This window comes from Hemitrygon akajei, chromosome 31 (genome assembly GCF_048418815.1).
Source record: "Hemitrygon akajei chromosome 31, sHemAka1.3, whole genome shotgun sequence".
Classification (NCBI taxonomy): Eukaryota; Metazoa; Chordata; class Chondrichthyes; order Myliobatiformes; family Dasyatidae; genus Hemitrygon; species Hemitrygon akajei.
This window is the reverse complement of record NC_133154.1, coordinates 21,928,535-21,941,105: the sequence shown is the minus strand read 5'-3', so window position 1 is coordinate 21,941,105 and position 12,571 is coordinate 21,928,535. Positions and strand designations below refer to the sequence as shown.

General features: G+C 50.1%; 1 protein-coding gene across 1 annotated transcript in view; it reads right to left on the bottom strand.

Annotated features, from left to right (window-relative positions):
* The window catches only part of LOC140719224 (proline-rich protein 12-like), an 86,457-nt gene that overhangs the window by 16,171 nt on the left and 57,715 nt on the right, over positions 1–12,571 (bottom strand). The window contains 5 exon segments of the mRNA XM_073033677.1: positions 351–465; positions 2,831–3,088; positions 3,494–3,610; positions 9,371–9,681; positions 10,722–11,241. Of these exon segments, the coding sequence (XP_072889778.1) occupies positions 351–465; positions 2,831–3,088; positions 3,494–3,610; positions 9,371–9,681; positions 10,722–11,241 (1,321 nt within the window).

Here is a 12,571-nt window from a genome sequence, read left to right as displayed (position 1 = left end):
AGGTAGGATGGGAGGAACGTAATAACTTTGAGATTTGCCCTGATGATCAGAATTCCAGACCCACATTCCCACTGCTACATTGATTAAACACAAAAAATCCAAACAAAAAGGTATGGGTGTTCACACAGGCTTTCCCATGGCCAACATTCACCGCCCCACCCCCCCCCCAACCACATCAACATCACTATGGGATCACTGCAAATCTTGCCAATGGGATCTTCCTGTGTCCTCCAACACCGTGGTGACCAAACTCTGCGGGGTTTCATTGGCTCAGTAGCTTCTAGAACATTTCAGATGCTTCACCCAGACACCACCCCCCCCCCCCCCCCCCCCCCCCACCCCCAGCTTACCTTGCTGGTTGCGCAGAACTGCCGCTGCCCGTCGCGGATCTCGGGGTGAACTTCTGCAGCAGGGCCTTCTGCACGCGCCAGACGGGAGGGGCTCGCGCCCCGCCTGCATCGCCAGCTGTGTGGACAACAAACCATTAGCTGGTGCCAACTCCGGGTACCCGGAGGGGCTGCTGAGAGAAGCGGCCGGTGTCGTGGAAACCAGCCTCCGGCCCCTCCGCTGACCGCTGCCCCCGCGAAAAGCAAGCGGGCAAAATCAAAGACCCCTCCCATAGCGGTCATTCGCTTCTTCTCCCCATGGTACACCCTCAGCTAGACACATTGTCTGGTTACAGGGGCAGGTTTGAGTGAGGGTCAGGGACAATGTGTTCAGTCACAGGACACCAGGACACAGGTTGTGAGGGGGTGGGGAGCAAGTGATAGGTATCAGCGGCGAGGCTGATCTCCAGTCAAAATGGTGCCTGCGTACAACACTCCCTCAGACGACATCTTCTAGATAGACCACGAAACTATTTACTCCACGCCTCTTACGTCTGTTTTTTGTCTACAGTGCATTTCTGGACCTGTTGAGCCAGCGACTTGCAGTTTGGGGATCATTTGGGTGACCCAGTGCTTGTTACCTCCAGGAGGATTCCGGGAGGCAGCGAGCGCAAGCCTCGAGGCGAGGAGGCTATGAGACGGGGCGGGAGCCGATGTTGGACTCCATTTCGCAGATTTAGGGCGACGAGGCAGATGAAACATCGTGGTGAGCGCTGACTGCCTGCCTTCTGATCGCTGGTGGGATCGCTCTGCTACCGGGGAGGGGAGCCCGTGTGGCCTGTCACCGTGACCGGAGAACGTTATCGAGGTTTACTGCTTCTATGGATATGGATTTGGACTATGGTCCTATAGTTTTCAATATTCTGTTATTTTTCGGGTTTTTTTTTATCCTGGGAGAGGGAGCAATGTTGTGTATCGTGTGAGGGAGGAGCTTTGGGAGTTGATGATTATGTTGCCGTTGTTTTTTGCGGGGGGGGGGGGGGGTTGCTGCTTCTCTCTGAACTGACTTCCATGATTTTTACTGACGAAGGGTCTCGGCCCGAAAACGTCGACAGTGCTTCTCCCTATAGATGCTGCCTGGCCTGCTGTGTTCCACCAGCATTTTGTGTGTGTTGTTCATGATTTTTCTTGGTTTTGTGGCTACCTGGAGAAGACAAATCTCAGAGTTGTAACCTGCATACAACTCCGATAATACATGGACTGTTGACCTTCCCCACAGCATCGTGTCATCCCGTGTGAATGGTTACAGCAGACCTCCCATCCCTCCCCCCCCCACCTACTGGTTTCTCCATGACAATCCGGTTATTTTCGTTACAAACCTATTTCATCGCTCGGACTTGACCCAGTCTGAAACCAAACCAGGCAGAAGAGACAAAAGCCACCCTGCCCGTTCACTCCGTCCACCACCAGCTGATAGCCGTGTACGTCCAACCCACAGAAATGTCCTGCAGTTATCCCCCCCGCACCTCCCAAACTCGTGGCCTCAAGCACCAAGGCCAAAGGCAGCTGATACAAGGGAACGGGCCCAAAGCCGTACCCCGCCCCTTTCGTCAGCGTTCCTTCACGGGCCCTGCCTCCAAACCCTGGAACTCACCCCGTAGGACTGCAACAGCCCACGATAGCGGCTCACCCCCACCCGTTGGGTGCGGCTGATAAACTGCGCATTGGCAGGTTCACTACACCCCAGGAGGACACTCACTCCTCACACCCCTTCCCCACCAGGTCTGGCCCGCTGCCCACTCCCAGTTCCCCTGGCTGCCTGCAAGGGATGTGCCTTCAGCTATCTCCTCCCGAACCTCTCCACTTCACAGAACACTGAACAGATCCTTCGGCCCATAATGGTGTGCTGGCCCTTTAACCTACTCCACGATCAATCTAACCACAAGACCCAATTAAAAACCTATCAACCTCCGCTGCCTGTGATAGTGAACTCCACAGCCTCACCACCCACTGGATAAAGAAATTCCTCCTCATCTCTGTGTTAAACGGATGTTCTCTGTTCTGAGGCGGTGGCTTCCCTCTATAGGAAACATCTCCACATCCATTTTATTGAAATATTTCAATATATAATGGGTTTGAATGTGATTTCCCCTCATTCTTCTAAACTCAAGTGAGTACAGGCCCAGAGCCATCAAACGTTAACCGTTTCATTCCTGGGATAAATCTTGTGAACCTCCACTAGACTTCTCTAATTCCAGCATATCCTTTCTTAGCAAAGCTACACACAGTACTAGTTGTGTAGACCCTGTGGAGACCCTTCCCTCCATTTTACTTTCATCCATGGCCTAAGAGTCTCTTCAAATGCCCCTAATGTATCTGCCTCTACCACCACCTCTGGGACCGTCTTCCACACACCCACCACCTCTAACATTCCCTCTATGTGCTACACCTTTGACCTACCTACGGTTATCTGAGCTAGATCAAACTACCCCCAGGTCACTCACCTTGAGTGCCTTAATGTCATCGATTTTCACCACAAACTCGTCCCGCTCCCGGAACACGCCTTCGCCTCCGCTCTCCTCATCCTCCTCGTCGGTCTCTCCGGAGATGGCCACCGACTCCTGCTTCTTGGCCAGGTGCAGGGGCCGGTGCCAGGGCTTCTTGGAGCAGATCCGGACGTAGTCCCTCTTGTCCGTGTTCTCCAGGAACTTGACGTAGAGGCGCTGGTAGTCAATCTTCACCTCATCTGGGTACTCCACGTACTGGCAGAGAAAGGACAGCAGAAACTTGTCACTGGTCCCAGCGCTCCCGAGCCCCGGGGGTGGGGGTGGGAATTGGGGGGAGAGAATCTGCTGTGCAGGAGAAGGGAGGGGGGGAAGAGGGAGACGAGAGGAAGGGGGGAGACGAGGGGGGAGAGAGGGTTGTGGAGGGAGAACGAGGAGGGACAACAAGGATGTAAAGGAAAACGAGAATGAGGGGAGGAGAATGGAGAAAGGGGGTGGGGGTGAGGGATGGAGGGCTGTGGTTTTGAACACAGCAGTAAGGGGTGAAACAGAGGTGGGGTACAAAGCAGGGAATGGAGCGAGAGGAGAGCATGGGATAAGGAGATATAGGGAGGGACTGGAGCAGGGGTCTCGGCTGGGGTGGTGGGGGTAATAGAGACTCACCTGGGTGCTGGAGGCAAAGTGCCGCCTGCCTTCCCGTACCTCGGGCACGAACCGCTGCAGTGAAGCCTTCTGCACACGCCAGATGGGGGGCGGCTCTGCCCCGTTCTGCATGGCCACCTGTGGCGGAGTGGGGTGGGGGTACGTCAGATACCGGGGAACTGGGCCCCTCCTCCATCCTCTCCCCCCCACAGAGGATCACATGGTGCCCTCTTGTCTAGCCCAGCCCCCCCAGAGGATCGCACGGTGCCCACCCTCCAACCTGTAACGGCCACAACAGACCCCAGCCGGCCGCACTGTCCGGTCACGGGTGCGGGACTGAGTGAGGGGTTTGGTCATTTGGTCACAGGATGTGAGTCTGGGTTGGTCAGGCGATGAATGTTAACGCTGAGGCTGACACTGACCTCATTGCTCTGAAATCGACCGTCACCCAGCAGACTTACTCCACCCAAAGTAACTTGAAATAATTTGGTCATTTTAATTAAAAATTTATTTCACCAGTCGAACTTAAACTTCTCTGCACCCAAATCTCCCGTATCTCCTCTCCCCCCTCCCATCAGGCAGAAGATGCAGAAGCTTACGAACACTACCATCAGACTTAGGGACAGCTTCCACCTCGCTGACACCCGACTCCTGAACACACCTGGTCTGTGCCAGCTCTGGGTCTCCCAATCGAACCCTGTTTAATCCCTTGCACTTTGAGACACTTCAAGCTTCGGGAACAGCTACTTTCCGAGCTCCATCAGGTTCCCGAGCTGACCTGCACAACCTCCACCCGACCTGAACAATGGGACACTGTGGACCACATCTTGCACTGCCATGACTTCTCTTCAACGGTGTCTGGTTGTTGCATGAGGACTTTGCTGCTAAGCCCACAGGAGCAGAATTCGGCCATTCTGCCCATTGAATCTGTTCTGCCATTCCATCACGGCTGATTTATTATCTCAACCCCTTTCATCAGCCTTCTCAAAACCTTTGACACCCTTACTAATCAATAACAAGTACTTTATTGATCCCGGGTAGGAAATTATTTCATTAGAGCAGCAACATTTAAAAACACACTTAGCAGTGTTCAAACTTAACTGAAGTACAGAATAATAATATACACAATAATTTACCAATGTGCAATAATAATGTTCTAAATAATAAAACTATTGTACTGGGATGTGCGTGCTCCTGTCACACAGAGATGAACTGTTATATATGCTTATTGGTTTTGTAGGAAAGATTTTCTGTATCAATCCTTGTGACAGCAGAGCTGAACGAGTCTGTTTGAAAGGGTGCTCCACTGCTTACTCAGTAGGCCGTGGAGAGGATGTACCTGATTGTCCGTAATGGATAATAGTTTGTTAAGTGACCTCCTCTCAAAACAGTCCAGGTTGTAGACGAGGATGGACCCAGGCTTTTTGATGGGTTTGGTTAGTCTTTTTGCATCACCAGCACCAACGCTGCTCCCCCAACATAAAGCCGCAAAGAAGACTGCTCTCGCCACAACAGGGCACGAAGCGACCACTCCCCGCTGAACATCGACGGCTCCTCGGTAGAGATCGTTAAGAGCACCAAATTTCTCAGTGTTCGCCTGGCGGAGAATCTCACCTGGTCCCTCAACACCAGCTCCGTAGCAAAGAAAGCCCAACAGCGTCTCTACTCTCTGCGAAGGCTGAGGAGAGTCCATCTCCCACCCCCCCCCCCATCCTCATCACATTCTACAGGGCATCCTGAGCAGCTGCATCACTGCCTGGTTCCGAAATTGCACCACCTCGGATCGCAAGACCCTGCAGCGGATGGTGAGGTCAGCTGAGAAGATCATCGGGGTCTCCCTTCCCGCCATCATGGACATTTACACTACACACCGCATCTGCAAACAGCATTATGAACGACCCCACGCACCCCTCATACAAACTCTTCTCCCTCCTGCAGTCTGGGAAAAGGCTCTGAAGCATTCGGGCTCTCACGACCAGACTATGTAACAGTTTCTTCCCCCAAGCTATCAGACTCCTCAATACCCAGAGCCTGGACTGACATCTTACTGCCCTATTGTCTTGTTTATTATTTATTGTAATGCCTGCACTGTTTTGTGCACTTTATGCAGTCCTGGGTAGGTCTGTAGTCTAGTGTAGTTTTTTTCTGTGTTGTTTTTTTACGTAGTTCAGTCTAGTTTTTCTACTGTGTCATGTAACACCAGGTTCCTGAAAAAACGTCGTCTCATTTTTACAAATAGATAGATAGATAGATAGATAGATAGATAGATACTTTATTCATCCCCATGGGGAAATTCAACTTTTTTTCCAATGTCCCATACACTTGTTGTAGCAAAACTAATTACATACAATACTTAACTCAGTAAAGAATATGATATGCATCTAAATCACTATCTCAAAAAGCATTAATAATAGCTTTTAAAAAGTTCTTAAGTCCTGGTGGTAGAATTGTAAAGCCTAATGGCATTGGGGAGTATTGACCTCTTCATCCTGTCTGAGGAGCATTGCATCGATAGTAACCTGTCGCTGAAACTGCTTCTCTGTCTCTGGATGGTGCTATGTAGAGGATGTTCAGAGTTATCCATAATTGACCGTAGCCTACTCAGCACCCTTCGCTCAGCTACCGATGTTAAACTCTCCAGTACTCTGCCCACGACAGAGCCCGCCTTCCTTACCAGCTTATTAAGACGTGAGGCGTCCCTCTTCTTAATGCTTCCTCCCCAACACGCCACCACAAAGAAGAGGGCGCTCTCCACAACTGACCTATAGAACATCTTCAGCATCTCACTACAGACATTGAATGACGCCAACCTTCTAAGGAAGTACAGTCGACTCTGTGCCTTCCTGCACAAGGCATCTGTGTTGGCAGTCCAGTCTAGCTTCTCGTCTAACTGTACTCCCAGATACTTGTAGGTCTTAACCTGCTCCACACATTCTCCATTAATGATCACTGGCTCCATATGAGGCCTAGATCTCCTAAAGTCCACCACCATCTCCTTGGTCTTGGTGATATTGAGACACAGGTAGTTAGAGTTGCACCATATCACAAAGTCCTGTATCAGTTTCCTATACTCCTCCTCCTGTCCATTCCTGACACACCCCAAATGTACTGTACCAGCAGTTATGGTTGAAATGACAATAAAAGTGACCTGTACTTGTACTTGTAACAGATTGGTAAAAGATCTCCATCATCCTGTTGCACATGTTGAAGCAACATCACTCAAGCTATCAAACTCTGCTTTAAATACACCCAATGACATAGCCTCCAGCTGTCTGTGACAATGAATTTCACAGAAACACCACTCGCTGGCTAAAGAAATTCCTCCTCATCTCTGTTCTAAAGGAACATCCCCGTTCCAACTCGCCTGCACCGTCCAATTACACTCATGTGACCAATTAACCCATTACACCCCTGGACAGTGGGAGGAAACCAAAGCACCCGGAGGAAATCCATATGGTCATGGGGAGATCGTACAAACTCCTCACAGACAGCAGTGGAATTGAAACCCGGTCGCTGGTGCTACGTTGACCACCACAAAACTGTGCCCCCGCCCCCCCCAGGGTACTTCACCCAACCGAAGCATTCAACACTAGGCCAATAAAAAGGACCTATGCCTGAGCAGAGAGGTCAAAAGCTAGAGGGCATACTTCTGATTGGGCAGTAGGCTTAGAGGGCGGCAAATGCATCAAAGCAAATGACACCGCGGTTAGGAACTCTGCCAGGAGGAGTGGTGTAGACAAGGAGTTGAAATTTACCAAGTATTGAACGGCCTAGGCGGAGTAGGTGTGAAGAGGTTTCCAATATTGGGAAAGCCTAGGACCAGAGGACACAGCCTTAGAACAGAAGGACATCCCTTTAGAACAGAGAGGAGGAGGAATTGTTTTTGCCAGAGGATGGTGAATCTGTGGAATTCATTGCCACAAATGGCTGTTTGTCCTTGGTGTATTTAAAGCGGAGGTTCTTGATTAGTAATGGTGTTAAAGGTGATTTGGGTCAAAGGGTCTCTACTAAAGGAGATGGCCTGCAGGTCACCCTTGGACAAGGTGTGCACCTTCTTAGCCTCCTCCCACCCCTCAATCAGGGTCACGTGAACCCATGGGAGCAGGTGGTGGACGGTCGTAAGAGCAGCCGGTGCAGATCACAAGACCACTGATGCCAGGCAGACAGTCTCTGAAGAGTACTGATAATGGCTGGGGTCACCTGTCTTGTAAAGACACTGCCCAGAAGGTAATGGCAAACCACTTCGGTAGAAGAATTTTCCAGGAACAATCATGGTCATGGAAAGGCCATGACAACCTGCGTCATGGTGCATAACAACGATGACGTCAAAGGTTCTGGAGAGAATGAAGAGGCTAAATAAATCAGCCATGATCAAATGGCAGAGCAGAAGTGATGGGCTGAATGGCCTGATTCTGCTCCTAATGCCTTATGGTCTATCTGGCCGTGAACCAGTCAGCTTCTGGGTTTGGGACTTAAAGCTGAGGCATTGATTAAACTGACCCCATTCTTGGCCGGCAAGGACTGGCCCCAATTTGAGGCACCAGTCTCCAACCATCCCAGATTTTCACCTCAGGGATGCAACTTGCACACCCAAAATGTTGCGAGCTCCACATTAACAACACCAGCGAGCAGGACTGAGTCCAGGTCACGGGTCTGTTGAGGGAACAGATCCACTAGCCGGCCCACAGAGCTTTACAAAGTTCAAAATAAATTTATCACAAAAGTACCACCTGCTACCCTGAGATTCTCTTTTTTTTTGCAAGCATGTACCAGGGGGTGGGGGAAGGAATACAATGGAATCTTTCAAAAAACTGTACCTAAACAGAGAAAAACCGACAATCAGCCAATGTGCAAAAACAGAAAATTAAAAAATAGCACTGAGAATGCAAGTTGGACAGGGTCCTCGACAGCCAGCACAAAGCCGTACTCGGAAAAGATACTTGATAACTAGGACAGGTCAAAGAGATTGGCTCCAAGGGGGAGCCAGGCGAGAAAGAAGAACAGCACGGTACAGGCCCTTCGGCCAATGTTCCCTGCAAATTTGTGTGGACCAACCATTGCGCTGAGCAGGAAATTGTTACGACCTGAAAACTGCATAGGACATGATATAAAATACCAGCTGCGCAGCAACAAAGGCTATGTGTGTGGGGGCATTTCAGTTACTGCGTGGCCGTGCACCCGCACAGCTTAGAGTGAACAGTGCCTTCAGCCCACGATGGTGTACCAACCTTTTAACCTTCTCGAAGGCCACCATTCAGGACATTTACAGCGACAGGTGCAAGAAAAGGGCCTGAAGGTTTATTGGGGACCCGAGTCACCCCAGCCACAAACTGTTCCACCTGCTACCATCCAAGAAACTGTACCGCAGCATAAAAGCCAGGATCAACGGGCTTCGGGACAGATTCTTCCACCAGGCAGGCAGACTGATTAATTTATGCTGGTACAATTCTATTTCAATGCCAAATTAACAGGCCTGTTGTACATACTATTCATAACAAATCACTATAAATTGCACATTCAGACGGAGACGTAACATGAAGTTCATTACTCCTCACGTATGTGAAGGATGTAAGAGATAAAGTAAATTCAAAAAGTTCTGCAACCCTTCCCTCCCACAAAATCCTCCAACTTTCTTGCGTAAGGATTCAGCCCAAAATGTCGACTGTTTACACCCCTCCATAGATGCTGCCTGACCTGCTGAGTTTCTCCAGCATTTTGTGATGGTTAGTCTGGATTTCCAGCACCTGCAGCTCCTCCTGCATCACAGTGACATTACTAGGTGGTTGCCGGCAGATGTGGCAACATGGGGTAATTTCTCTCGTTTTGGGGTTGGGAGTCCAACACGCGCAGTACTGTCAAAACCCAGCCACAAACCGATTAATGAGCAGCAAATCATACCTTCAGCTCCTTAATGTCATCGATTTTAACAACAAACTCGTCCCACTTGCGAATGGCTCCCTCTCCTCCGCTCTCTTCGTCATCTTCGTCCGTCTCTCCACAGATGGCCACCGAGTCTTGTGGCTTGGCGAGCTTGACGGGGGATGGCGCCTCCTTCTCCTCCGGCGGCGGTGGGGACTCGGGGGCCGGTGAAGCTTCCTCCTCTGGGACTGGCTCCTTAGGCAAGTCTGGGGATGGAGGTGCGGCCTGTTCCGGCTGAGAGACTTCTGACGGTGAACTGCTCGTTTCTTTATCCTCCGCGGTAATGTTCTCTGGCAAAGCAAGGAAACAGAAATGGGAAATGAAGGCCTGCTCTCCCCTTTAAACTTTTATAAAGATTGGACTTTATTTGTCAAATGTACATTGAAACACTCAAACACACAGTGAAATGCATCATTTGCGTCAAAGATCAACACAGTCCAAGGGTTGTGCTGGGGACAGCCTACAGGTCTCACCATGCTTAGGGCATCAACATAGCATGCCCACAGCTCACTAACCCTAACTGATATGTCTTTAGAATGTAGGAGGAAACCAGAGCACTTGGAGGAAACCCACGCAGTCACGGACAGAATGTACTAACTCCCACACACAGAAGTGGGAATTGAACTCAATCTCCAGCGCTGCTAAGCGATTGGTCACTCTTGCTGAAGAAATCCTTCCCCTTCTCCATCCCAAATGGGTGACCCCTCATCCGGAGCTGTACGCCTTGGTCCAAGAAGGCCTGGCAAAGAGTGAAACACCCCCTCACCCCATGAAGCTCCTTCAGAGCCTTGTACGTTTGAGTAGGAGCACCTCCCAACCCTCTGAAGGCTGACAAGGATGAGCCCAGCTCACTCAAGTGTCCCTCGTTCCAGGGGTTGACCACTTACCCTACCAAATGGTTCACCACTCAACTGAGCCAACAGCCAGGGAGTTCTGCATTAGTGAAGTCTTGTATCTCCACAGGACACAGACTGAGATCCCTTTTCACTCTCAAAGGTGGATGTGAAAGATCCCACAGCTTTCAATTTCAAGGGCAGATGCCCTGGACAATAGCTACCCTCAACTCAATATTACCGAGAAATATCCAATAATGCCTGTGAACAAAATGGCTGCCTTGCTCCCAGCATTCCAACGACTTCATTTGGTGTGAAGTGCAACATCCTGAAAAGGGTTGCAAAGGTGCCACACAAATGCACACGATTGAGAAACCAGGAGTAGGCCATCTCTCCCCCACCCCCCCACCGAGTCTGCTCCTCCATTTAAAGTCGCTTTCACCTCAGCTCCATTTCCCGCCCAATTCCCAAACCTCTCAGCTGAGGGGCAAGATTACCTGTGTTGTCAGTTTCCTTGCGATCCATTGGGTCGTAGAGTGCCGAGATGGCAGACGTGATGCTCTTCTGTAGGTCCTGGTTCTTGCTGACGGAATCTTCCTCGTCCGAGGAAAACGATGGCAAGGTCTCCAGATTCTTCTTCAGATCCTCGTCGAACCTCTTGCAGGGGCTGGTGCAGCTCATGAGGCTGTCGCTCTCCGAGGCATCAAGCGGGCCTGACAGCATCGACTGCGCCAGGCCGAATGGGGCCTGTGAGGGCTGGTTGATGACTGAAGATGGCCGCCCCTTCTGGGGGCTGGACGTCGTCGCGGGCAACTGCTGCCTCTTGCCTGATTTCAGGAAGTCCAGGAACGATGCCATGAAGCCGGATTTCATCTCCGGCTGTTTCTCCTCCACCTCCTTTATTTTTTTCTTGATCTTCTCTTGGGTTTGACTATTCTCCAGCACATTTTCTGTCGGTAGGGTCTCCGGAACATCCATGGATAAAAGGTCGCTGGCTTTCGACCCTTGAACCTTGCCCTTAGGGGGTGGGGGGGGAGAAGGAAGGAAGAAATAACAAACACATTCATGACCATCTGTCTCTCACCAACATGACAACCCATGTGAAAAACGATAAGATCTTAATTGACAAGCACAAGAAGTCTCTCCATCAGGTGAGATGCCAAAAAATGGCTGCACTAACTTGCCCCAGAGCAGAGATGGCTTAAATATACCCTTTCTCCCCAATGCTCCAGCTAAGTCTGGTTGCCCCACCAGAGGAAGGATGTGGAGACTCTGGAGAGGGTACAGATGAGGTTTACCATGTTGCTGCTTAAAGGCACGCACTATGAGGAAAGGTTGGACGAGCTCTTCTCTGCAAAACTGGAGGCTGAGGGGAGCCCACCAGAGGTCTATTAAGGTTCTGAGTGGCACAGATAGAGTAGACAGCCAGGATCTTCTACCCACTGTGAAAGGCCTAAAACTAGAGGGCATAAATTTAGGGTGAGAAGAATTAAGTTCACGGGAGATGTGTTAGGTAAGTTTTTTTAAGACAGAGTGATGGGTGTCTGGAACGTGCAGCCAGGGATTGTAGGAGAGGCAATTACAATAGACATGTTTAAGAGGCTCTTAAACCATAAGACATAGGAACAGAATTAGGCCATTTGGCCCATCAAGTCTGCTCCGCCATTCAATCATGGCTGATCCTTCTTTTTCTTCTCTTCCTCAACCCCAGTTCCCAACCTTCTCCCTGTAATCTCTGATGCCATGTCCAGTCAAGAATCTTATCAATCTCTGCCTTAAATACTCCCAATGACCCAGCCCCCGCAGCTGCAGGTGGCAACAAATTCCACAAATTCACCACCCTTTGGCTAAAGAAATTTCTCCGCATCTTAGATGGGGAATGAGGGGTTATAGACACTGTGTTGGCAGAAGGGATCATAGAATATTTAACTGTACAACACAATACAGACCCTTCAGCCCACAATGTTGTACTAACCTTTAAACCTACTCTAAAATCAATCTAACCCTTCCCTCCCACATGGCCCTCCGTTTTTCTATCATCCATGTGACTATCTATGTGTCTATCTAATATCTTTCACGTATCTGTCTCTCCCACCACCATCCCTGGCAGCGTGTACCACGCACGCACCCACCACTCTGTAAAATGCTTACCTCAGACATCCCTCCCTTATACTTTCTTCCAATCATCTTATCTGTTGTAATGTGAGTATTATCAAAAGTAAGTTAATACTATTTGGGAAGCTGTTGGTAGTAAGAGGTGGGATCTGGAGTTGGCGGGGTCTTTACTTCCGCTCTTTTTACTCCCAGTATGCATTGTATATAGTTCCTCCACCCGTGCCGCACGAGG